General features: G+C 43.6%; 3 protein-coding genes across 5 annotated transcripts in view; 1 reads left to right on the forward strand and 2 right to left on the reverse strand.

The window, feature by feature from the left end:
* Nucleotides 1-6,264: 6,264 nt before the first annotated feature.
* Nucleotides 6,265-11,856, reverse strand: thyn1 (thymocyte nuclear protein 1). The gene is made up of 9 exons (XM_015951149.3): nt 11,715-11,856; nt 10,639-10,771; nt 9,227-9,317; nt 8,996-9,150; nt 8,862-8,930; nt 8,697-8,789; nt 6,700-6,795; nt 6,487-6,637; nt 6,265-6,405 (listed from the first exon to the last, which is right to left on the reverse strand). The coding sequence occupies exons 3-9, from the start codon at nt 9,273-9,275 to the stop codon at nt 6,359-6,361; spliced, it is 660 nt and encodes a 219-aa protein (XP_015806635.1). The 5' UTR covers nt 9,276-9,317; nt 10,639-10,771; nt 11,715-11,856; the 3' UTR covers nt 6,265-6,358.
* On the forward strand, nt 11,265-16,568 carry acad8 (acyl-CoA dehydrogenase family, member 8). The gene is made up of 11 exons (XM_015951148.3): nt 11,265-11,395; nt 11,841-11,941; nt 12,127-12,296; nt 12,467-12,576; nt 12,670-12,746; nt 12,820-12,957; nt 13,061-13,196; nt 14,960-15,057; nt 15,128-15,280; nt 15,478-15,580; nt 15,695-16,568. The coding sequence occupies exons 1-11, from the start codon at nt 11,284-11,286 to the stop codon at nt 15,748-15,750; spliced, it is 1,254 nt and encodes a 417-aa protein (XP_015806634.1). The 5' UTR covers nt 11,265-11,283; the 3' UTR covers nt 15,751-16,568.
* esamb (endothelial cell adhesion molecule b) overlaps nt 16,416-24,426 on the reverse strand; it is an 82,733-nt gene continuing 74,722 nt past the window's right edge. For all 3 annotated transcript variants that reach the window (XM_054742536.2, XM_054742537.2, XM_054742538.2), the window contains 3 exons: nt 22,023-22,145; nt 21,773-21,902; nt 16,416-17,994 (listed from right to left, as the gene is read on the reverse strand). In XM_054742536.2, the coding sequence (XP_054598511.1) occupies nt 17,523-17,994; nt 21,773-21,902; nt 22,023-22,145 (725 nt within the window). In that variant the 3' untranslated portion in view covers nt 16,416-17,522. The remainder of the gene's footprint in view (nt 17,995-21,772; nt 21,903-22,022; nt 22,146-24,426) is intronic.

Consider the following 24,426-nt stretch of genomic DNA (forward strand, 5'->3'; position numbering starts at 1 on the left):
ATGCTCTGCGTTGTTATGATTGCTGCACTAATTTATCATGAAAACAACTTTTAAAATGTTCATGTAACGGCACGAAGGTTCTCTGATTTGTGCCAAAGGTCGGATTTGCCCGGCTGGGTCAAGCTGGGTCAAACAGTACTTTGAATCCACAGATTAAACCCAAGGAGCCACGATGTCTGCTCAAGACCATAACATCATATCTGCTGTTCCGTCCCAGAAGGACACTTCAAGCCACGATGATAATAATTATATAATATTCATTGATTTTATTACTGTTTAATATAATCATTACAACATGATCACTTGGTTCATTATAAAGGTATCTTAATTACATGAAATGGATTATTATGCTTTGGGTATAATAATGATTAATTATGATTATAAAGATGTGTTCAGCAAAGAAGACCTTTACCCTATTCAGCCAACAGAGTTCACATAAACAATAACTGCATCACATGTTTTTTGACGCATGAGCAAGCTTTCTTCCGGAGAGACTGGGAGTGGTTCTGAGAGCTTTTGGTAAAACTAATCATCACAGATTTCACTTCCAGTTCTGAACAAGACATCACCCTGAGGAGTCCGGGACGGCCACCCTGAACCTCTGCCTGCTGTTCTGTCACGCCGACAAGAATGGCTAAAGAACAAACGAAACTAATGAATTAACGAAAGACTCTCCCAGAGTCATTGATTTCTGAAGTTAATTTAAATACGAGAACGTTCATCTGCCAAACGCTTCGTAAGCCGTGTACCCAGGGCATCTCTGGACCGGACCATCGGACACTTGCGTCTCCTCTACCAGCCGAAGTGTCACCTTGGATGAAACCATCCTCCTGATGTCTGGATCCACAAAGGGGGCCCTGTTTGGGTGAAGTAGAACACGACAGATGACGTTTGATGCTGTTTTCTCTTGAAATAACTCAGTTATCTGCAAAACATCATTTTCACCCAGAACGCTTCATTCCCTCTGAAAGAAACCTCCTGAGAACTCCATTCACGCATCCAAAACTCGTCATTCTCAAATTAGTTTTCCACCCAACACAGGTTTGCTTTTAAACAAGTTTAATATCAAAGCTGTTGAGAATTGTCATTAAAATTACCATCCATGAATTGTCATTTTTATAAATGTCGTTTCAAATTTTCAGTTTAAAAATTGTAATAAAACTTCTTCATTTTTAAACTCGCCTCATTATTGAAACGAAACACAGAAAAGGGTTGCATTTCCATTTATCGAATGAAAAGAATCTTACTGAATCTTCTGTTTAATAAATAAACTTTTGCTATTAATTTTAGTATCTTAAATTAATTTTCACCCCATTACATTAATTTATTAAGTAAACGGGTTTTCATAATTAAAATAAATGGTGCTAAGTTCCACAATGTTTCCCATCTGTTACATAACATACAATTAAAGCACAGCTACAGTTCATTTAGGGCAGGGCTAGTCAACTCCGGGCCTGGAGGAATTGAATTTGAATTGAATTGAATCCAGCACATTTTAGTTTTAACCATGCTTCAACACACCTGATTTCAATCAGCAGGTGATTAACGAGCTTCTGCAGAGCCTGATGAGCTGCTGCATAGGTGATTCAACCACTGAATCTAGTGTGTTGGAGCAGAGAAACCACTAAAACGTGCTGGATGCAGGCCTTCGAAGGCCAGGATTGAAAGGCCCTGCTTTAGGGAGTGGCCGTTTTTTACTGTAAGCCATTTTCAGCCGCTTATCCCAAGTCGGGTCGCGGGGACAGTAGTCTAAGCAGGGAGGTCCAGACTTCCCTCTCGTTCACTGGGGTAAACCTTAACGTACAGGCACCAAAATGGGGGGGGGGCACTAGTATGCCCACCCCTGCTCGGCGCCTCTCAGGGGCGCAACTCCAGAGTGGCAGAGTGTCCAGTCCCTCTCAATGAAACTGGTTCCGGAGCCTGAGTCATGCGTCGAGGTGAATCTGACTATATCTAGTCAGAACCTCTCAACTTCACGCATCAACTCAGACTCCTTCCCCACCAGAGAGGTGGCACTCCACACACCGAGCTAGCTTCTGTAGCCGAGGAGCAGACCGTCAAGGTCCCTGCCTTTGACTACCACCCATCACTTATTGCACCTGACCCCTCTGGCCCCTCCCACAAGTGGTGAGCCCATGGGAAGGGGGACCCACATTTCCTCTTTGAAAGCCAACGTGCCCCATCTCCAGGCCTAGCTCCAGAGAGGGGCCCCGGTGGCCTGCATGCGGGCGGTTTTCATTTGTATTGTTCATCATAAAGGGCCTGGTAAATCATCAAATACAGGTCCTTTTCAAAAAATTAGCATATTGTGATCAAGTTCATTATTGTCTGTAATGTACTGATAAACATTAGACTTTCATATATATATTAGATTCATTACACACACGTGAAGTAGTTCAAGCCTTTTATTGTTTCTAATTTTGATGATTTTGGCATACAGCTCATGAAAACCCAAAATTCCTATCAAAAAATTAGCATATCATGAAAATGTTCTCTGAACGAGCTATTAACCTAATCATCTGAATCAACTAATTAACTCTTAACACCTGCAAAAGATTCCTGAGGCTTTTAAAAACTCCCAGCCTGGTTCATTACTCAAAACTGCAATCATGGGTAAGACTGCCGACCTGACTGCTGTCCAGAAGGCCATCATTGACACCCTCAAGCAAGAGGGTAAGACACAGAAAGAAATTTCTGAACAAATAGGCTGTTCCCAGAGCGCTGTATCAAGGCACCTCAGTGGGAAGTCTGTGGGAAGGAAAAAGTGTGGCAGGAAACGCTGCACAACGAGAAGAGGTGACCGGACCCTGAGGAAGATTGTGGAGAAGGACCGATTCCAGAACTTGGAGGACCTGCGGAAGCAGTGGACTGAGCTGGAGTAGAAACATCCAGAGCCACCGTGTACAGGCATGTGCAGGAAATGGGCTACAGGTGCCGCATTCCTAAGGTCAAGCCACTTTTGAACCAGAAACAGTGACAGAAGCGCCTGACCTGGGCTACGGAGAAGCAGCACTGGACTGCTCAGTGGTCCAAAGTACTTTTTTCGGATGAAAGCAAATTTTGCATGTCATTCGGAAATCAAGGTGCCAGAGTCTGGAGGAAGACTGGAAAGAGGGAAATGCCAAAATGCCTGAAGTCCAGGGTCAAGTACCCACAGTCAGTGATGGTCTGGGGTGCCATGTCAGCTGCTGGTGTTGGTCCACTGTGTTTTATCAAGGGCAGGGTCAATGCAGCTAGCTATCAGGAGATTTTGGAGCACGTCATGCTTCCATCTGCTGAAAAGCTTTATAGAGATGAAGATTTCATTTTTCAGCACGACCTGGCATCTGCTCACAGTGCCAAAACCACTGGTAAATGGTGCACTGACCATGGTATTACTGTGCTCAATTGGCCTACCAACTCTCCTGACCTGAACCCCATAGAGAACCTGTGGGATATTGTGAAGGGAAGGTTGAGAGATGCAACACCCAACACTCTGGATGAGCTTAAGGCCGCTATCGAAGCATCCTGGGCCTCCATAACACCTCAGCAGTGCCACAGGCTGATTGCCTCCATGCCACGCCGCATTGAAGCAGTCATCATTTCTGCAAAAGGATTCCCGACCAAGTATTGAGTGCGTAACTGAACATAATTATTTGAAGGTTGACTTTTTTGTGTTAAAACACTTTTCTTTTATTGGTCAGATGAAATCTGCTAATTTTTTGAGATAGGAATTTTGGGTTTTCATGAGCTGTATGCCAAAATCATCAATATTAGAAACAATAAGAGGCTTGAACTACTTCAGTTGTGTGTAATAAATCTAATATATATGAAAGTCTAATGTTTATCAGTACATTACAGATAATAATGAACTTTATCACAATATGCTAATTTTTGGAGAAGGACCTGTATATGTAAATATAGTCTGGCTACGACCCTTACAGAGCTCTGGTAAGGTAATATAGTCATGCGAATGACCTACAGTTGTACAGTTTTCTTTCTCTGCATGCTATTATACAATGAACAACATGACGGACAACTACAAATGTCAGTCAACTGGCCATACACCATCAAAGAAGATGCAAATGCATGCTTTTTTTAAATAAAGGACTTTCTTTTTTCACTTGTCCTGTCCTACCATACCATACCAAGTTTATTTGTATAGCACATTTAAACACGGCATGAGAGCCGACCAAAGTGCTGAACAAAAACCCACAATAAAAACAATCAAAAATAAAAACTAAAACCATTAAAATCAAGTAATCCAACTCGAAAAGAAAAGGAGAAAGGGAATAAGTTAGACTGAATTAAAAGCCAACGAATAAAAGTGAGTTTTTAAACGAGACTTAAAAAGGGAAAGAGAGGAAGAGAGTCTGATCAGGAGGGGCAAGTGGTTCCAGAGCTTCGGTGCACAAATTGAAAAGGCGCGCTCCCCGCGGGATTTACAGCGAGAGCTAGGGACATGTAGGAGGTGCTGGTCGGCTGATCGGAGGGATCTTGTAGGGACATAAGGGTGAATGAGCTCAGACAAGTAGCCAGGTGCTAAGTTATTGAGGGATTTAAACACAAAAGCCAGGATCTTAAACTCTATCTGGAGATGGCAGTAGCAGCAGACAGAATGGTTGATCTGGGTTGCATTGCATGCCAGAGCAGTTTTACTCTACAGCAAGAGGGAGGTGGATATTCCAGCTGTAGCGCAGTGGCCTATAATCACCTACCTCAGACTGCAATCACCTATCAGAGTGGACAGGCAAGGAGAAGAGACAAATGGAAAGAGAGGGAGGGGGGAATAGATGGATAACGGTACACAGCAGTCTCCCTAGCATTTTTGGTCTCTTGGTAAATGTATTGTATTTACACCAACCCCCCAAGGCGCTTCACAACACAATTAGTCATCCACCCGTTCACATGCTGGTGATGAACTACAATGTAGCCACAGCTGCCCTGGGGCGCACTGACCGAGGTGAGGCCTGCCGTAGTTGCCTCACCCATCCCTCCAACCACCACCAGCAGGCAAGGTGGGTTAAGCGTCTTGCCCAAGGACACAACAGCAGCATTCTGTGGTGGGAGCTGGGATCAAACCTGCAACTTTCTGATTGCTGGAAAACCCGCTCTACCTCCTGAGCTACTGCTGCCGTGCCACATTATGCAAAATAAACACCAGTGAGTGTGTGGATCAGATTTATGTAGGAACACCAGACACGGCTCTTTTCACACAACTAAAAAAAAAACAATCGGCTAGAAACCAGTTTGGACATCGGATCTCAGAAGATATGTGGAATGTGCCGTTGCTATGGCAACTCAACTCTGTCTCCTTTCCCAGCCTGGGTGGGAATGCGGGAAGGCCGCTGAAACGCTCCAGTGTCACTGCAACCCTCCAACCCTCCATGCTCCTCCCCCTATCCACACTGAGGTGACATGCCCTGCTTCTATCGTGGCTGCAGGAACTGAAGTGGGGATAGTCCCAACCCACCACCCCTCCTAGTGGACACTCGTGTTGTCTGAAGTCTGTTGCATATATGTTTGAGGTGTTTTTTTGCAGAGCAAAGCTGCCCTCCCATTGGAGGGTAACTCTGAAGTGCCTTTTTCCCTCCACCTGAACCAATCCTCATGTAACCCTCTTATCTCTATTAAGGTAGCACGACTCAGGGTTGCGAATGACCACAGTCACCACTTCTTAAAGTTAGAATCCCATTAGTTGTCACACACACTGGTTTGTGTGCGAAATTTGTTCTCCTGTATTTGACCCATCCCCTGGGGGAGCGGTGAGCTGTAGACACAGCCGCGCTCGGGAACCATTTGGTGGTTTAACCCCCCAATCCAACCCCTTAATGCTGAGTGTCAAGCAGGGAGGCATTGGGTCCCATTTTTTCAAAGTCTTTGGTATGACCCGACCAGGAATCTAACCCTGATCTCCCAGTCTCAGGGCGGACACGCTACCACTAGGCCACTGAGCATGTGTCTTGCCCATGTATGTCTGATCTCTGAATTGTGTGTACTGAAACTAATTTCCCTCTGAGATTAATAAAGTATCTTTGATTTTGATTGATTGTGCAGAGTGACGTTCCATTTTACCTTCCTGAATGATCAGAGAACAACCCTCTGTGCGTTTTGGAGGAAGTGAAACCCTTTGTTTGATTTGTTGTCGCAGCACATATACCGACCGACCTGATTATGAAACCTGACAGTCTGTTCATCTGGGGGAACAACAAGCACCTGAAGCTGTTAACAGCTGGATCTTGTGAATTATGATTTAAATAACAGCAATAAAGCTCACAAGTCAAATCAGATTCATCGCTGATGCATTTAATGCTCTAAAAATAAGAATGCAACAGTTGCATGTTGCTTCGATGATTTTATAGCATCGTGAAATCAATCTTCAGTGTGGCTCTTTGACCTCCAAACTCAGGATAAAGTCAAACTCCTCTGCGGAGATAAAAATAAAAATCGATTACAGGAAGTTGATGAGCGAGTGATAAAACACAGCGACTGGTTCTTGTTACACACCAGAGGTGAGAGGCTGAACGGAGAGCCTGGCTCTGGTGAACAGCGCCACGTCCTTTAAAGGCCCTCCATCAGCACGATGCTGCAGGTGGTGCTTCTTCAGCTCCGACAGAGGAACAAAACGCTTCATCATCCTTTGAAACCGAACATCTACCTGAAAACAGGGTGCAGCATCAGCCACCAGACATGACCTTCACCGTGATGTGTTCAGCTTACCATGCTCCACTTGGGGTTGTCTGGTTTGCTGCTCACGTCGTAGTGCACGTCTTTCTTGTCAAACTGTGTGTGGTCCACGTAAGCTTCCTTCGCTATCTAAAAGAGAGAAAAGCAAAAATCAAACCCAGCTAGGGTTTTATTTGAAGGCAGCAATCCAGTTTTCCCCCTTCAGGAAATATGATTTTTTAGAAATCTGTAAAACTATCAGTTTTACTCATCATGTGATACGACAGCAATATGTCAGTTTGGTCATTTTGCTAACCTCGCTCTCCCGTCCCGTAGAGCACCGTGCAATTTTATATATATATATGTGTGTGTGTGTGTGTTTATGTTTATTTATTTGGCAGATGCTTTCATCCAAAGCGATGTACAATTTTTAACCTATAGGTCATGTAGTGATCTGCGGGGAAACCCACGCATGCACGGGGAGAACATGCAACTCCATGCAGAAAGACCACAGTAATCAGGTTATCTGCGGGTTTAAGGGAGCCAAATTTAAGATTTTTTATACCTTTTTAAGACCACTTTGACCAAATTTAAGCTTTTTTTTTTCTTTTTAAAATTAAATTTAAGCTATAATTTCCAGCCATTGCCTGGAACCGTTGCTAACCATGTCGCGAACGTGGGATTAGCCATCCAGTTACCATTCAACTTGCACTTCCCCATGGCGCAAGCTCCCACTAGCTTAACCAGCTAATGTGCTCATCTAAAGAAAGCCCCCTTTCACAACCAACTGAATGTGAACGGTTCCGCTTTTGCCAATGTCGCACACAACAAATGCTGAACACTAAGTAGAAATTCAAGAAAATTTTGTAGAAATAAAAGAATTTTGTTTATTGGGTCTTTGGTAATTTAAGACCTTTGGAAACTCTACTTAAGGATTATTTGTAATTTTTAAGGATTTTAAAGGCCTTAAATTTGGAAAAGCAAATTTAACACTTTTTAAGACTTTTAAGGACCCGCGGATACACTGAGTAATATATACATCTATATTACATTATTACTGTTACACCTGCTTAGACTCTATTAAATCCTGGATATGTGAACTTCAACTGAATGAAGATAAGACTGAGATCCTCATCTGTGCCCCAGACACGCTGGTTCCCAAAGTCGGAGACTCTCTTGGTCAGCTTGCTTCTCACACCAAACCCTCTGTCAGGAATCTTGGCGTGACCTTTGACCCAGCTCTCACCCTGGATTCTCATGTCAGTTCTCTTGTTCGCTCTTCCTTCTTCCATCTCAGGAACATTGCTAAGCTGAGTCCCATTCTGTCCCACCCTGAACTTGAGACAGTTCTCCACGCCTTCATCTCCTCACGCTTAGACTACTGTAACTCTCTTTTCACGTTTCTGAGCAGAACCTCCCTGAACCGTCTACAGGTGGTTCAGAACACACCCACATCACCCCGCTCCTCCTCCAGCTTCCCCAACTTCAGGTTTCATTTCAAGATCCTGGCTCTGGTTTTTAGGGCCTAAATTGACAATCACCGTCTTACAATGGGGATATCCTCAGACCCAGCAGGTCCCTGAGGTCCAGTGACCAAAGCCTACTGGTTGTGCAGCGCACCTGTCTAAAGACCAAAGGTGACAGATCATTTGCTGCTGCGGCCCCCAGACTCTGGACCTCTCTCTCCCCGAGCCTGAGATCAGTGGACTCAGTGGCGGCAGTATGCACCCCCACGTCAAAACGACCGGCTCGGCCACGGAAGGTGTACCATTACGTCTATAAGCAATCCGATTCACCGTGGCTAAATTATTAGCAAAAAACATCAATTTATTTTTCATTTTTGAGTGTGCATGTCAAACAAGAGTCAACATTGAGAAACCGTTTCCTGAATGGCGAGAGCTGAGAGGCAAGAAGGATTCAAATTGGATGCAGACCTCACGGTCATGCTGTTGTGCTTGTAAGTAGAACTTTAATATGTGGTCAGCTGGTTTGAAAACATGGGCGCAAGCCAAAACAGTCCACCTTCTCTTTAACAAAAGAAATAAACTCACTTTCATGAGTCCTGCAACCCCCGGTTCCTTACAGTTGCTGTGGTAAAAGAAAGCCAGCTGCCCCTCCTTCATCTGCCTCATGAAGTTACGAGCCTGCGAAAGAGTCATCAACACAAAACCCTGTTTGTTTGTTTTTTCATGTTTCTTACTTTCTCGCGGCTTTACCTGATAGTTGCGGACACCATCCCAGCAGCTGGTCTGATCAGGCAGAGCCTTCAGATCCTCAATACCAAACTGTAAAAGGATTTCATGACTGTTAGAAATCAGAGTTTGCATCAGCCTGAGACGCAGCTGCGTACCTTCACGTCGACGCCGTTCTCAAAGCGACTCTCTGGCTCAGACTTCATCAGCCAGTGGCTGTAAACTGGCACGCCTGCTGACTCACAACCATCTCCTGCTGCAGCTTTTCTCTTCCTGCCTGCTGCAGACGGCCCAACTGCATCATCACTTTTGCCTGCAATGTTGCCACAGTCTTTAGAAGACGTCGTCAAACAGTAAGTACTTCTATGAGTGTTTTGGTGTTTGCTCACCTGAACTTTCTGATCTTTTGCCAACTCTGGGCCTTTTCTTGGGAGGCATTCCTTAGAATCCGTAAAGCTCCAGAGGTTAAGATGACTATATCTTTAGATAAAAATAAAACATTCATTTGGTTAATTTGTTCCAAGATAACAGCCCCACCATCCGCTCCACCTCTTTCCCCATTTTGGGAATGTCTGGGCATGACGGGACTGTCAAAAGGGCAGTGGTGGGAACATCCCATTTGGAAACAAAAACATAAAATTCAAGCCTTTGAACATTATTTGTCAAGTATATATCTTGACGGTGTGGAACGAACGCGGCCGGGCCCGGGCAGGGCGGAGTGGAATGTAGCTGATGCTAGTGCAGGGGTGGGCAATCCTGGTCCTCGAGGGCTGCTATCCAGCAGGTTTTAGTTGTTTCTCTGCCTAAACACACCTGGTTTGAATCTGCTGGTGATTAACAGGATGGTGCAGAGCCTGATGAGCTGCTGAACAGGTGATTTATCCAGGAATCAGATGTGTTGGAGCAGAAAAACAACTAAAACATGCTGGATAGTGGCCCTCAAGGACCAGGATTGCCCATCCCTGTGCTAGTGTTTAAGTAGCATTAGCAAAAAGAAAACTGACCCATTGCCTTCTTTATAGCAACAGGGAAAGACTCAAGTTTTCAAGGATATTTAAAAAATATAACAAATAAATAATCATACAAAATGACTGAAAATCGGAAAGCCCTGGATTTCTGCTTTGATGTAAATGTTATTTTACAGTCTTTATGTTGCCAAAATGTTCACATCTCATCGTTATTTTTAGTCAACCTACTAAGAAACCTAACCGATTTCTGATGCAGAAACCCAGATTTCTGTGAAAAATAACAACAAAAATGTTTCTGTTTATTCATTTTTAAGATTAAAGTTCATTTACAAAATGTCGACACATATTGTACCAACCACCATTTAGACTAGTCAAGACTAGTCACCATTTCTCCAAACAGAGGTTGTTCCAAGAACTATAGGTCTATAGAAGGCATGATAAAAGCTCTTCAAATAACTGAATAACTACTTTAATGTATCAGTTTAACTTCCAGATAAGTCTTATAAATTTAACTTGTGCTTGCAGTGTGCTCCAATGTCTTTAGTGTGCAGTATTACATTTATTGTGATCAAGGCCAAAAATATCTTAAGATCACATTCATTCTGGCAACGATAACTCGGGCTCTCACTACAAGTAAACCATTCCTGATAAATATGAATAGTGTGAAGATCCGCTTTTTGTCAGAGATTGTTTAACACCTCCGCTTTGTCTGGAGCACTGTAGACCAAAACTAAGGTTAACGTACTGCCCAGTGTGTCCTAACAGCACCATAAGTATGTGTGCCAAACAAAATCATCCAACACTGGACTGTAGTATCAACAAGCACGTCGTACCTTCAACTCAGCAGTTGATCAGGAAGTGCCATCAGAAGCCGCGAAAAGTCCTAATCACGTGATGTCAACACGACACCTTCGGCAATCAAATGTTGCACTCAAAGCCAACAAGAGAGCCGGAAAATAAACGCATCTGTGAAGAAAAGTTAAAAAATGGCATGGTGATAATAATTTCTATTTATTTAGTTCATATTGTAACTGTATGAACTTTAACTACATTATTGTTTATTACTTACACACTAGGGATTATTCTTTTGATATATGCTTAAGTTACTCGAAAAATATTCGATAAAATGTGACTTCTTATATTGTGTTGGTATTAGCTAGCAAAACAAATTTGCTGCAAATTATTACTGTATTTAATTTTACCTCTCACGTAGGTCCATAGTTACGTTCAAACGTTAATTTTCGAGTTTACCTGAACGCAGCAAATTCGCTGATAATTTTAAATTGGTTTATTGTAACTTTATTTAATTAATAAAACACAGAACTATGTACTACGGCTCCGCAATACACCAATGATAACATGTCAGATAATTTATTATTTCGTGATAAACAGTTTAGACGTTGGGCAGGAATGTAGGTCGAGTATTAAAACTACATTACCCAGCAACCCTAGCGGCTCCTCTCACTGAGGAGGTAAACATGGCTGCCCTAGGTCCTCTATCTAGGCTCGCTGGGCTTGGATGCATCAATAGAAGCCGATTAATGCTTAATAGAGTTTTACAGAAACGAGGAATTGCTTCATGTATCGACCGTAAGTCTGATTTTACGAGATGTGTTGCATGTGAATTTAAATCATAGTCGAGTGAGGAGAGAAAAGCTAACTTAGTTGGCTACTGAGCTAATGCCATGACGATGTGCCACACACATTTCTCTAGTACGTGAAGTAACCTACTGCGACACGGTTTTAAACCGTAGTTTCAGTACCCAGCTTACTGTCCTTGGTTAGTTTCAGCAGCTTCCCAGTCTTCCAGGTGTGAGGCAGAGGTGACTAACACCTCATTTATTTTCTCCTCTAGACAAGGCTCCAAAATTTCAAATCAAATGTCTCCTAAGTAGTCCAAAAAACTCACATAGTCCGGCTTCTAGGACTTAGCGTTGGATCCTGTGGTTTAGTATCTTCCTCCAAAGCAAAATGGCATTCTGTAAAATAGAAAATTTGTTCCAGTCGTTCTGAATGTTTTTAAATCTGTTGACAGCGTCTCATGGACTCACAGATGAACAGAAAGAGTTTCAAAAAGTGGCCTTTGACTTTGCAGCCAATGAAATGGCTCCAAACATGGCGGAGTGGGACCAAAAGGTGTGTAGCAGTGAGTCCTATGATAATAATGTTCCGGAAATGGTAATAAACCGCCATTTTTAACTTAATACAGTATTATTACCACTGTTGCATCTTGTGATTATGTTAAAAGGTTTGGATTTATTTTTAACCAGTCACCTTGCTAGATGCTATAGGACTGACTACTTTTCTTATTTTTCTTGCAGGAAATCTTCCCCGTAGAGACGATGAGGAAAGCAGCGCAACTGGGGTTTGGTGGGATCTATGTCCGGCCCGACGTTGGGGGATCGGGCCTTTCTCGGCTGGACACCTCGATCATCTTCGAGGCTCTGTCCACAGGATGCGTGAGCACCACGGCTTATATTAGCATCCACAAGTACGGCCCTCCTGCGTCACAGCTGTTTATTAGAATTCAAATTTAACATGTATTGAACAGTGTCCTATTTGTAAAATAAAGGTCACAGAACTTTATTTACCAAATAATTTAGATAAGTTATTTTAAGGTGTTGTTAGATATTTATACTTTTCCCACTTCTGATTTTGCAGCATGTGTGCCTGGATGATTGACACTTTTGGCAACACAAATCAGAGGGAGAAGTACTGTCCTGATCTCTGTTCGATGGAAAGGTTTGCATCTTACTGTCTCACTGAACCAGGTCAGTAGCTGTGTGATAAGTTCATATAGTCATAACAGTAAACAAGTTGTGTAAATGACAGACATGATACACCAGAGATGGTTTTTTTTGTAGGCAGCGGCAGTGATGCTGCTTCACTCCTGACTTCTGCGCAGCAGAAAGGCGACCATTACGTCCTAAACGGCTCTAAGGTAATTCCAATCATGCGGTGCCTTTTATCTGGTTTTAGGTTTGCATGTAACTCATTTCTTCTGAACCTTTTAGGCTTTTATCAGTGGAGGAGGAGACACGGATGTCTACGTGGTGATGTGCAGAACTGGAGGTAAAGGATCCAAAGGCATCTCGTGTTTGGTGGTGGAGAAGGGAACACCAGGTCTCAGTTTTGGCAAAAAAGAAAAGAAGGTGAAAGCTCAGTGTTGCTTTTCTGAGATGCTTGAAAGTTGTTCCGCATGGCCACTAGGTGGCAGAGTTAACTTACAGGCACTCTGTTTACCCTGGTCTGCAGGTGGGTTGGAACTCTCAGCCCACCAGGGCGGTGATATTCGAGGACTGCGCGGTTCCGGTCACCAACCGGCTCGGGGAGGAAGGACAGGGCTTCAGCATCGCCATGAAAGGCCTGAATGGAGGCAGGATTAATATCGGTAAGCTGGGTGTCCTTGGCTGCTTTTAAAGAAGATTTAACGGTAAAATCAGACACTCGGTGTAAAAATGTCTTTTTGGTAATAAAATGTTGTCACTTTGCACAAAAACAAAGCAGTTTATGTCAGTTCAACACAAAATGGCATTTTATGAAAAGTTGCCTGTTAATCAACTTTGAATTTTATTTTATATCGTCATGTTTTTCTTTGGTATCGTGCACATTTAGGAGGTAACAAATGGTTTTACTAGCCGTGGATTAGCACGTCGTTCCTGTAAACAAAAAGCAGAATCCAGAAACTTTTTATCTGCTTTCACACTTTAGAGTTCTTTGCTGATAAGAGATCTTTAAAAATTTTCAACCTACCTGTTCCTAATGACTTATTGCCATTATACTTGTATAGTGACTTTCAGAGTCAGAGGACTCCAAAGCACTTTACATTACAGTTAAACACACACACACACACACACACACACACACACACACACACACACACACACACACACACACACACACACACACACACACACACACACACACACACACACACACACACACACACACACACACACACACAGGTGGGGATGAGCTACATTGCAGCCACAGCTGCCCTGGGGCGCACTGACAGAAGAGGTTGCTGTACACGGACGGCACCGGTCTCTCCGACCACCAACAAGCGAAGGTCTTGCCCAAGGACACATGACTGCGGCAGCCTGGGTTTGAACCTGCAATCTACCGATCACCAGCTGAACTCCTGACCTCTGAGCCACCCTCGCCCCAAAGTGGTTAAAGCAAAAACATCGGGAGTCCCGGAGGGACTTTGTTTTATCGAGACCCTGAAAATATGTTGCTTTTTTTTCTTGGGAGGTTCTGCTTTGCTCAGCTGAGCAGGACCAATCGACAGAGGCGATCACAGATATGTGGCGGGAGCTTGTGGCCGCCTGCGTGTAGCAGCAGTTCCCAGCTGAGAGACAGGAGGGGCTGGGTAACCGCCTGAAGGAGGAAGACGCAGATTCGCGGGTCTCTGATCGCAGGACAGCTGCAGTGCTGTCAAAAAAGAGGCACCCTATAGAAACTCGTCAAATCTCTCAGCAGCAGCAGCAACCTCGCAAATCTTTGACCATAATGGAGCAGCGGATCCCCAAAACCTCTGCTAGCTAGCAGCTTAGGAGTTTCAGTACCCAGTCAGCCAGCCCCACCAACACGTTGTGTTTCAACCCATCTTTGAGCAAGCAGGGAAATAAAGTACAGAAATATTCTACTTACTGATAAAAAGAAGCAGAAACCGTGTGGATGATCTGTTAGTGCAGTCGATAACCACAGCTTGCCCTTTTTGTCCACGAGGAACATCAAACACAAACACGCGGAGGACACAACTAAAGTCAGAGAGCTGAAATAGCCGAACATCTATTAACGCGAGACCCGGGGCTGAGGCCTTTTCCCGGAGCTAGCTCTCACGTGGCTCTGATGCTCATTAATTATTCTAAATTTTAAGCATTAAATTACACTTAAACAGAAGAGTTATAAAAGCCAGGCTGTTAACATGTTTATTTCTGTTGTGGATTTTGCATTTTTAACATGGGAGTCAGGAGCTTGCTCTGTTTTGGTGCCGGCCCCTAGTGGATGAGGGTGGAACTGCACTTTTTTCCACTTCTCGTCGGCTTCATAAAATTCGGAACAAAATGGCCCCTTGGTAAAAACACTTGGATATAAAAGTCTCATCTTGATAGCACGTGGTTTCCTGACATTCTTCCTCTCTGCCTCCAGCTTCCTGTTCGTTGGGGGCAGCCCACGCCTCCGTGCTGCTCGCCAGGGATCACCTGCTGGTTCGCAAACAGTTCGGAGAGACGCTCGCCAACAGCCAGGTGAGTCGCTCACACTTTCCCCCAGGAGCCCTGTAGTTCCCTCACTAATGAGTACTGTCTTAATATTCAGTTCCTTCAGTTCAAACTGGCAGAAATGGCCACCAAGTTGGTGGCGGCGCGTCTCCTGGTGCGTGAAGCTGCGACAGCATTGCAGGAGAACCGTCCGGACGCCGTGTCCATCTGCTCCATGGCCAAACTCTTCGTCACGGACGAGTGCTTCAATGTAAGCTAATTTAATAATGATCTAATATGGTGGGAATATCTTTGTTCTGGTTGTATAAACATCAACAGAAACTTACTGAGAGTTTACCAGATTTTATTTGTGGGACAACGAAGAACAAAATACATGTGAGCAGATTCAGAATCCAGACAAAACGGGGAATTTCCCGCTGTTTTTCAACCTCCCTTGTTACTGAACAGGTCTGCAACCAGGCTCTCCAGATGCATGGCGGGTACGGTTACCTAAAAGACTACGCCGTGCAGCAGTTTGTGCGGGACATCAGAGTCCATCAGATCTTAGAGGGTGAGTGTTTTTGTTTTTCCGCGTGTGGAACGCGCAGCTTTCGCTTCCCGAGTTTACATCCAAGGAGGTCGTCAGAGATAAAGTCTGTGTGACTCTTATTTGTTTCTCTTAAAGGAACCAATGAGGTGATGAGGATGATTATTTCCAGAAACCTGCTGACAGAATTGTGATTCCCTCCCGGATCTTTGTGTGTGAACTGTTACCGTGTGCCTGGTTCTGACCGCCCGCTGCTAGAAATGTGACAGAAGTTATGGGATGGACCGGGTCATTAATAAGTAGGATTTTAGATCGTCATGTTGGATCAGCGGGTTCATTTTTAACCTACAGGGACTCATGGGGTGGCAGATCCAACCTTTTACCTTGGAACATGCAATATGTCAGTGGAAACTGCACAAAAAAAACCTCTAGGAGCATACCCGCTTTGATCCCATGACTCAGCATTTCTAAATGACAGTTTTCTGTAGAAATCTGGGCCAAAACTTCCTACCAAAGGGTAAAATACTTTTGAATATCACATTGTGATGAATGTTTTCAGCGATTTTGAACGTTTCACGGCTTACAGATAGATTCTGCTCATACGTGACTTGTTCAGAACTCGCTGTAGGTCATAAAACATAAAAAAATAATCAGAAATCACATTTAACTCAAAAATATTCTATCTGCATTGTAAACTGGCAGCATTTCAGCTTGTATTTCAACCATAACTAGCCTGTGCTGCTGTTGTTTTGTGAGTCTGAACCTGAACATTTTGGGAACCGTTGAATCAAAAACCCGATTCTTGTGAGCAGCTCCCCCTAGTGGTCATTTGCAGAAATCAAAAAAGCCAAATTTCAGCTGCATTTGAAGATGAACTGTTTTTATTTATTTTACACAAGCACACCATCATTACCACTCACACCTGTAACCGAAGTAGATAAAGCACTTTTTACCCCAACACTAAACATTAAACGAATAAAGATGGCCGCCTGACATCAGCGGACACCCAGAAGCTGTATTTCAGGTTTTCAGCACAGCAAAATATATTTATGGGTCGTTTTGTTTATGATCACACTCCCAAAGTAAAACTATCACTTTCCGAGAAGAAAGTCTGTTTACATTCAAATGAACTTGGTCAAACACTGCACAAGTAAAAGTGTCAGACGGAACCTTTCAACATCAGTGAACCATCATCATCATCATCATCCCTGTAGACCAGTATCATTGTTTTCCTGTTTAGTTTCATCAGACGGCCTCGTGTTTGCAGTGATCCTCACCGTTAATGGTTTACATTCTAACAGGTAATAATAAAAGTATCTTTAATACGCTCTCTGGTTAGGTCATAAAACATCCTGTAAATATGGGTGAAATATTTCAAACGGTTCTAGAGTTTTAGTTCAGAACTACAGCTAAAAAAATGGAATTTTGTGAAAAACTGTTCAGAAAATCAAACTTCAACATTGAAATATTTCAGTCTGCGTGAAATAAATCAGAATTGTTTTGCTTTTTGAGACGAGTAACAAAAAAACGTGAACTTTTTCACAGCATCTGAATTTTTGGAGCTGTCCCAGTGACGCAGTCGGCCTCGTAAAAAGCGACTGAAACCTCATTTCTACACAGGCGGGTAAAGTCGAACAGAAATCACTGAAAATAGGTTGAGAATTCTAAAAAAAAATCATATAAACCTTTATAAACAAAACATTTTTCATGAACCACTTGTTCCGATTTACAATTTTAAGACGAAAACAAGCCTGCTGCCTGGAAATTGACATATTGAAGAGTTTTTAGGCAGAAAAAACAAAAATATATTCCTCTTTAATGAGCAGCGTAGAAATAAAAGCTGGAAAAGGAACTGGAACGTCTCACTGGTCTCGTGATCAGTTTGTGCAAATGACGCACTTGAACTGGTGGAGGTGGAAGTGATCTCCAAGTCAGAGAACTTGTCCATCATAGTCGTTTCTGGAGGCTACACCAGTGATCCAGCTTGGCTCTGAGCAGGCACCATCACGGCCACGGCTCCCATTCGCGTCAGGGTGGAGGAGCTGATCTGTGGGGACGCAGTAAGAAGTGGGGGCACCTGAGGCTGAGCTCCATCAGTCCGTTTGGGGGTGCCGACTGCAGGGCTCCTGAGAATCTGCGGAGGAGCCCCGTTAGCGCTGGCGGGCCTCTTGTGTTTGCGTGTTGGTGTTCCTCCCATGTTGTACCCAGGAAGTCCCTGTAAGCTGGTGGCCTCGCCGGGTCGCAGCTGGTAGGCGTTGATGACTGAGCTCGTGTCCGATGCCGACATGGGGGAGTATGGGTACCGGAAGTTGGGCTGATGGGGGTCTTGTGATCGAGGGCTGGTGGCTATGGAGGAGAGCGTACCGTTTTTTGACACAATGTCAGAGCCGGTGTTGCTTTTAGCCCACGATACTCGCTTTGGAGCCTGAGCATCTTCCCTGTGAAAAAAAATAAAAAATAAATGAACAATTGTTTTTTCCCTCTTTTTTTAAAAAATATACAAAAACATTTACGGTGTCATTCAGCTAACTGCTAGCCTAACTGCCTGGTTCATGCTTCTCAGTCAGCTCCGCAAGGGGCAGACACGCACGGATTGACGGAAGCGTTTTGCTCTCACACTTCTCCGTCTCCTGGAGAGCGTTGCAAAGCAATTGCCCGGCAGGACAACAGAGGGCGTAGCGCTGTTCTGTGGTATCCTGTCATGTATCAGTCCAAGATATTGCATTTTATATATATAAAAAACAATATAGAGACGTTTTAACACAGACAAATTTGTCTCTCATCCTCCTCCACCTCTTCATGCGCTCCCCACCTCTAAACCCACGTTTCCTGTCATTTCCGTCCACAAATAAAACGTTTGCTGCACATCTTTTCACTCCTCCAGTCACGAGGGAATTAAACGTTCATATTTTTAAGAGTTTTTTCGTGAGGTATTCTTCAAGCTTCTTCGTGTCTGCCGCTAGTTATCCTCAGCTCTCTTTATGTTTTTGAGGGCGCAGTGGCGGCGGTGTAGACGACAGCGGCATTCTGACCAATCACAAGCTTGCGTTGTCCGTCTCGACTGATGGATGTTTAGAAAAGAGCTCGCCTCCGTCCGTCCATGCGGAGCTCTCCGGCAGGCACGCAAGGATGTTGCGTGTCTCCGCACTGACGCAGACGGAGAAGCATGAATCAAGCTTTAAACGTCTAGACTACTGATGCAGCAGCTAAAGATAGTGCTCTGCAGGTCAGTCTAACCTTGCACCATTGTAGCCTCAGCAGGTCTACCATTGGCTCAGCTAAGTTTGTCAGACCAGTCACAGCGCTCTGTTTGTAAAGACACATTGGGCCGGCGTATCACCAGCACTGCTACAGGGAAAAACTACAAAGATGGCGTCGGCTCAAGAATGGCGCTCATTTGGATGGATGTAAAGGATGCATTTGCATTTCTTTGATCTTCAAAGCTGAATGATGGACTGTCGTGTTGAATGTGAATTGTTCGTTACTCTGATCCTAGCAAGGGCGTCAGTTTGTTGTCAGAATTGCTGGGGACAATAACCATACACTTGAGTGGGGTTTAAAAATTGCTGGGGACAATAAAGTAGGCTAGCACAGGGGTCGGCGGCTCTGGAACCGCATGCGGCTCTTCCATCCATCTGATGCGGCTCTCTGTGCTTGTGAAATAATGAATGGATATTTAAATAAAAAGCTTTATATTTTACTGCATTAATTTTACATCTGTATGCTAATTCTAAATGTAAAGATTGTCTGCGTAAACCTGAACAGTTCCAACCCGGTCTTACTGTGAGACCGGGTTGATGCGTCACGCTTGTGCGTAATCATATCGGCGCTTCTGAGCTGCTTTCTGACCTTCCCCACCTACAAAGTTTAATTACAACAATCAAACGTGACAGAGCCTGGATTTGTATTCTGAACAGTCTAAACATGTTTTAAAAAGAAACATAGGACAAAAGTGGCACCTGCTCAGTAAAACCATCAACAGGGTGAAAAATACCAAAAATTGAAGGCAGAGACGGGCTACAACTTCTGGATCCATTTTATATAAATTGTTTTATTGATTATCGTCTAATGAAAGATAATTAAGACGTACATGAGCGATCAGGCGCGTTGCAAGCTTTTCAAAAGTGTGGGGGATGTTGTCTGTGCCTAAAATAATTTCATGTTATTCATCTTGTTAGTTTAATTTCCGTAATAGCGGAGCAGGTGCGAATTTTAGACGCGTCACGCACGTCTCCGTTTCAAACATGTTTAAACTGTTCAGAATACAAATCTAGGCTCTGTCTCGTTAGATTGGTGTAACTAAAGTTTGTACTGAATGAAACTTTACATTAAACCATGTTGAAAAGTAAAGGATCCGATTAAATAGTTTCCCCCTCATTTACAGTCAGTACAGCGCAGTGCGCACGGCTCTGGGGTTAATCAAGTTTAATTGTAACATTAATTTGTTACTGGACACGCTGGTCTGGTTGGTTAGACCAGTGTTTGAAGTGGAAACACACACACACACACACACACACACACACACACACACACACACACACACACACACACACACACACACACCAATTAAAATAATGCTGATAGCGTGGACTAGAAGACAGGTGATGGTTTACGTATTTAAATGATGATCAGGCTGCTGTAAAATGTAATCTCCATCCACATCCAGACACAATCATCCTCTATTCTTTCTCTATTTGCTCTGCTTTTGTCTGGGCTGATCAGCTGATGGTGCACGCGGCACGCCTAGCGGCTGATGCACATTTTACGCATTTGGAGAGGTGGACTGGATGCTTTGCGTTTACTGGAAGTTGGTCCACTTAACGCACGGTTGTAGACTAAATATTAATGACAAATGAATGAAAATTAAATTGTGAGTTTTTACTTCATATTTTAGAAATAAAAATGACGGGGGAAAACATTTATGACGTCTTTTTAAACTAAATTTTCTAGCGCGACCTGCCTGCTTCACTTAAGTCACTGCTTATTAAGGTCCGTCCAAAATTACCGTGGCCCACCCAAAAATGAAAACCTGGCGCTGCGCCAGTTATAACCCTCTGCAAATTGTTGTTCTTCACTTTATCAAACTCAGACTTTGTACAGCTAAATTCAAGATGTAAAATTATGAATTCAGTCGAGCTCTTCCGTCCCTCCCTCTCCTGCTCTCCTGGAAACCCGACATCGGCTGGGAGGTGAAGAAGGAGATGAGGCAAACAGAGTGAGTGCGACGTAAAGAAACCAGACTGGTGTGGAGGTGAGCAAAACAGCTGGAAAAGTGTGGGTCTTGAATCCCCCACGGGTGCGATGCCCCCGGCTGCTGTCACCTGTTGTGAGCAGCGCTCTGCTGTCTGAGGGTAGGCCCCGCCCGCAACGCTGCGGCTGCTGCGGTGTTTTTTTTACCGTGGGAAATGGGTAATAATGGCTCTTTGATGGGAACAGGTTACCGACCCCTGGTATAAGATCTGAGCAGGTAAAACAAAAATCCTCATCAGCAGGCTGTTTTGAAAGTGGGGGGGGGACACAGCTGCCGATCACGAATTTTGCCGGGGACATGTCCCCGGCGTCCCCGGTTAAAATGACGCCTATGGATCCTAGCACTGACCAGTTGCGTGCCGAGACAGTCTTAAAGACAATCATAGATCCCACCCCACAACTGATAGATGAAAATAGTGGGAACAATGTTTGATCTCCACAAATATCACAAGCCTGGAGGAGTTCTGCCATGTTGTGGAGTCGCTAACGCTAACAGTTAGCCACCACATCCTGATTTCCCTCTTCCCCCTCTTTCCCTTTCCTTACATTGTCAATCACTTTTTTTTCTAATTTTAACCATATCTTTTAATCATTAAAAAAAATCTTTATATTTTAAATTTTTGGTTCTTGAGAAACGCCTCGTGGTTTTTATCTAGAGAGGTGCTGAATAAAAGATGGCTTCCTTTCTCTCGTTTCTTTCTTTATTAGCTGAGAGGCACTCTGCTCTCTCCTGGATAAGTAAAATATCTGAATCGATCATTTTTTTCATAAGTGCAAATAAATAATTGAGTTGTAATTACAGCTGCCACTAACTGGGTCACATTTATTAAATTCACTTGTTTAACAAATAACATCATATTTTTATGATGTTTCCGGCACAGTCAGAGACCGAGTCTGAAATATTAAATGCCGGTATACCCACTCTTCAAAGTATATTTGCTTAACTTGACCTAATAAAAGTCTCACTTGATCTCATTGGCCATCTCCTCCTCCGTATCCCGTCTCCTCTTCAGTATGAATATGAGAAAGAGCACCATGGCCACCAGTCCCACCACTGATCCCAGTGTGGCTGCAGCAATCATACCTGTATTGGACGCTGAAAAATGAAAGCACACTCAGTAAAAGGTGTGTGTGTGTGTGTGTGTGTGTGTGTGTGTGTGTGTGTGTGTGTGTGTGTGTGTGTGTGTGAGAGAGAGAGAGAGAGAGCGCTACATACAGGTGACAACCTCCAGGTTGATGGAGCAGCTGTCGGAGCCGGCCGTGTTGCTGGCTCTGCAGATGTACTTCCCTGACATGCTTTTAGTCAGGTTGCTGAGCCTGAGGGTGCCGTGTCTCTCATCTGAAACAACATCAGAGTTAAACCTGAACCACAGCATCAGTCCCCATTATGTCCGCTATTTTATATGGATCCACCAAAAGCATCCTGACCAGCTGCATCACTGTAGGGTTTGGCACCTACACCACATCCTGACCAAAGACTGTGATGTACAGTGGGAGGGGCTACAAAGACCCTCCCCCATTGTCTCCAGGATATCTACCAAATCCACCTGGCACACAAAGCTCTAAGCATTGTGGATTATTCCACCCATCCCACCATTTTCATCTATCAGGCCGTCAGGACGTTGATCTCCCTCGTTTTCCTTTTCTGACCTCCACCCCATTAAACCCTGGACATTAACCAGAAAGTCAGATCACACTGTTTATTCTATTTACAGTACATTTTAATACTATTTATATCTTAAAAGCTGTGTGTTTTCCTAGGTATTTTGGTTTTACTGCATTTTTTTATTTACTTTGCAGTTTGCACCAGGGATATGAAGAAACACCTTTTCAGTTATGTCTTGTACAGATGGCAGTTTTAACAAAATTAAACTGATTTCAAATTAAACACCTCATTAACATTATTATACAAATTACACAAGAAAAACAGGTAAAGATACAACATGAGAAATGTAACATTAAAGGTGCATGAAGTAAGAATGACATTGTTGCAAGTCCGAGCAATCGGTCAAGGCTTAGAAACAGTGGTCAGAGACAAGGGTCACACAAGGGTCAAGAGGACAATAGTTCAGGACTTGCTGGTGAGGACAGAACTAGGCAAAGGGTCAAAAGACAGGCTGTCCTCTCTGGATCCACCCATGGACACACCCCTGGGCCCGCCCCTAACTCCACCTCTGGCTGGAAAAGAAGGACTGGCATGGAGTGAGGAAAGTCCAACTGGACCCAGAAGCTCTCAGGAATGCTGGAGGAAGATCTACAATTTGCTACCAACATGAAGATTTATGACCTGTGCTCTCATTCCAGGAGTGCAGAATGTAACTTTTGTGCCCTCATGTGAATACTGCATGTAGTGAAAAAGATACCAAATGTCTTATGTAGAGCTAAAAAAGTGTATCTGGTAAATGACCCCTTGACCTAAACTGTCAGGAGAGAATGACTTGTGACTCTTACATTGTTTAGAGCAGTCTCAGAAGTGATATAAAAGGATGCAGCTCAGATCAGATTGGGATAGCTGGGGCAGACGACAAGAAGAGACAGAGTAGATTTGGAGGGGTCATCCCCCGTCCTGCTGGATGGGGGATGACAGGCAGTTTTTTGGAGAGAAGCAGAGCTAGAGGGCTTGGTTCTTGGGGAGATTCTGAGAAGACAAGAGCTAGTGTAAACTAACTCTTATTTAATCATTTTGAACTAATTCCTCCGTGGGGGATAGCAGTTGTTTTTTATTTACCCATTTTTGTATTTTTGATTTTGTAATAAACTTTTTTGAAAAAGAAACATAATCCTGATTCTTTCAGGTTTTCTCTAAAGCTTCACGTTTGGGGCCCTGGCCATAATTGCACAGAGGTAAGCATGTCGAAGATCGGTTTCTGAATTATCAGGACTTACTTTACAGTTTATAACAGAATAATATAAAGAAACCTTAAGATAAGGGAAGTTTTAACTTCCCCCTCCTTGCGAGTAACGAGTTGTCTTAAGGGCGATAAAAGCAGAATATTCGAGGTTATTTTGGCTCTGATTGCAGGTTGAAAAAGTCTCTAATCAGCTGGAAGGTTGGATTAATAAATAAATTGATAAACTTATGGTAGCCTGATCAACTAGCATAAATCATTTTATAGTTACCAACCTCCCACATAAGCTGTTAGAGGCGCAATTAATTCCGGGTAGCCCAAACAATTGCTGAGAGGCTTGGCTTGCCTCCAGACTTCTCTCTAGTATCTTAACCAAAAGGTAACGAGTTTAAAAGAAGTGTAGCACTCTGGGGCTGGCTATTCGTGCAAGTCATTTCACCTTTAAAATAAAAGACAAGATTCTAATTAGGTAGTCCAAACCCGGATCTAGTACAATTATACTCGTCGATACACCCCCGAACCCTGATGGATGCACCGTCTCATAAGTTCTAACGGAACTGGGTTTTAAAGGAACCGGTAAATGGGACGGGCACGCGACAACATCCTGTGGTCAAATGTGGGTACTGCACTCCATTTATATCAAAACAAACAAGTGCGCTCTGAGCAACTGTTGCCAGCTACAGATCATCACCAGAAGGTTCTAGAGAACAAGCAAAGCCGAGTCATACACAGTAAGTTGACAAGTAGATATATATGACTGAATGTAATATC

Source organism: Nothobranchius furzeri, chromosome 13, assembly GCF_043380555.1.
Source record: "Nothobranchius furzeri strain GRZ-AD chromosome 13, NfurGRZ-RIMD1, whole genome shotgun sequence".
Classification (NCBI taxonomy): Eukaryota; Metazoa; Chordata; class Actinopteri; order Cyprinodontiformes; family Nothobranchiidae; genus Nothobranchius; species Nothobranchius furzeri.

Excerpts from the sequence above, each read along its gene's own strand:
- thyn1 (XM_015951149.3), bottom strand. The coding sequence starts at position 9,275 with ATGCCTCCCAAGAAAAGGCCCAGAGTTGGCAAAAGATCAGAAAGTTCA. Across the intron at positions 6,796-8,696 it reads GGGTTGCAGGACTCATGAAA|ATAGCGAAGGAAGCTTACGT; the intron begins GTGAGTTTATTT and ends TCTCTCTTTTAG. Across the intron at positions 6,406-6,486 it reads CGTTCAGCCTCTCACCTCTG|AGGAGTTTGACTTTATCCTG; the intron begins GTGTGTAACAAG and ends TTATCTCCGCAG.
- acad8 (XM_015951148.3), top strand. The coding sequence starts at position 11,284 with ATGGCTGCCCTAGGTCCTCTATCTAGGCTCGCTGGGCTTGGATGCATC. Across the intron at positions 11,942-12,126 it reads TGGCGGAGTGGGACCAAAAG|GAAATCTTCCCCGTAGAGAC; the intron begins GTGTGTAGCAGT and ends TTTTTCTTGCAG. Across the intron at positions 15,058-15,127 it reads AGACGCTCGCCAACAGCCAG|TTCCTTCAGTTCAAACTGGC; the intron begins GTGAGTCGCTCA and ends CTTAATATTCAG.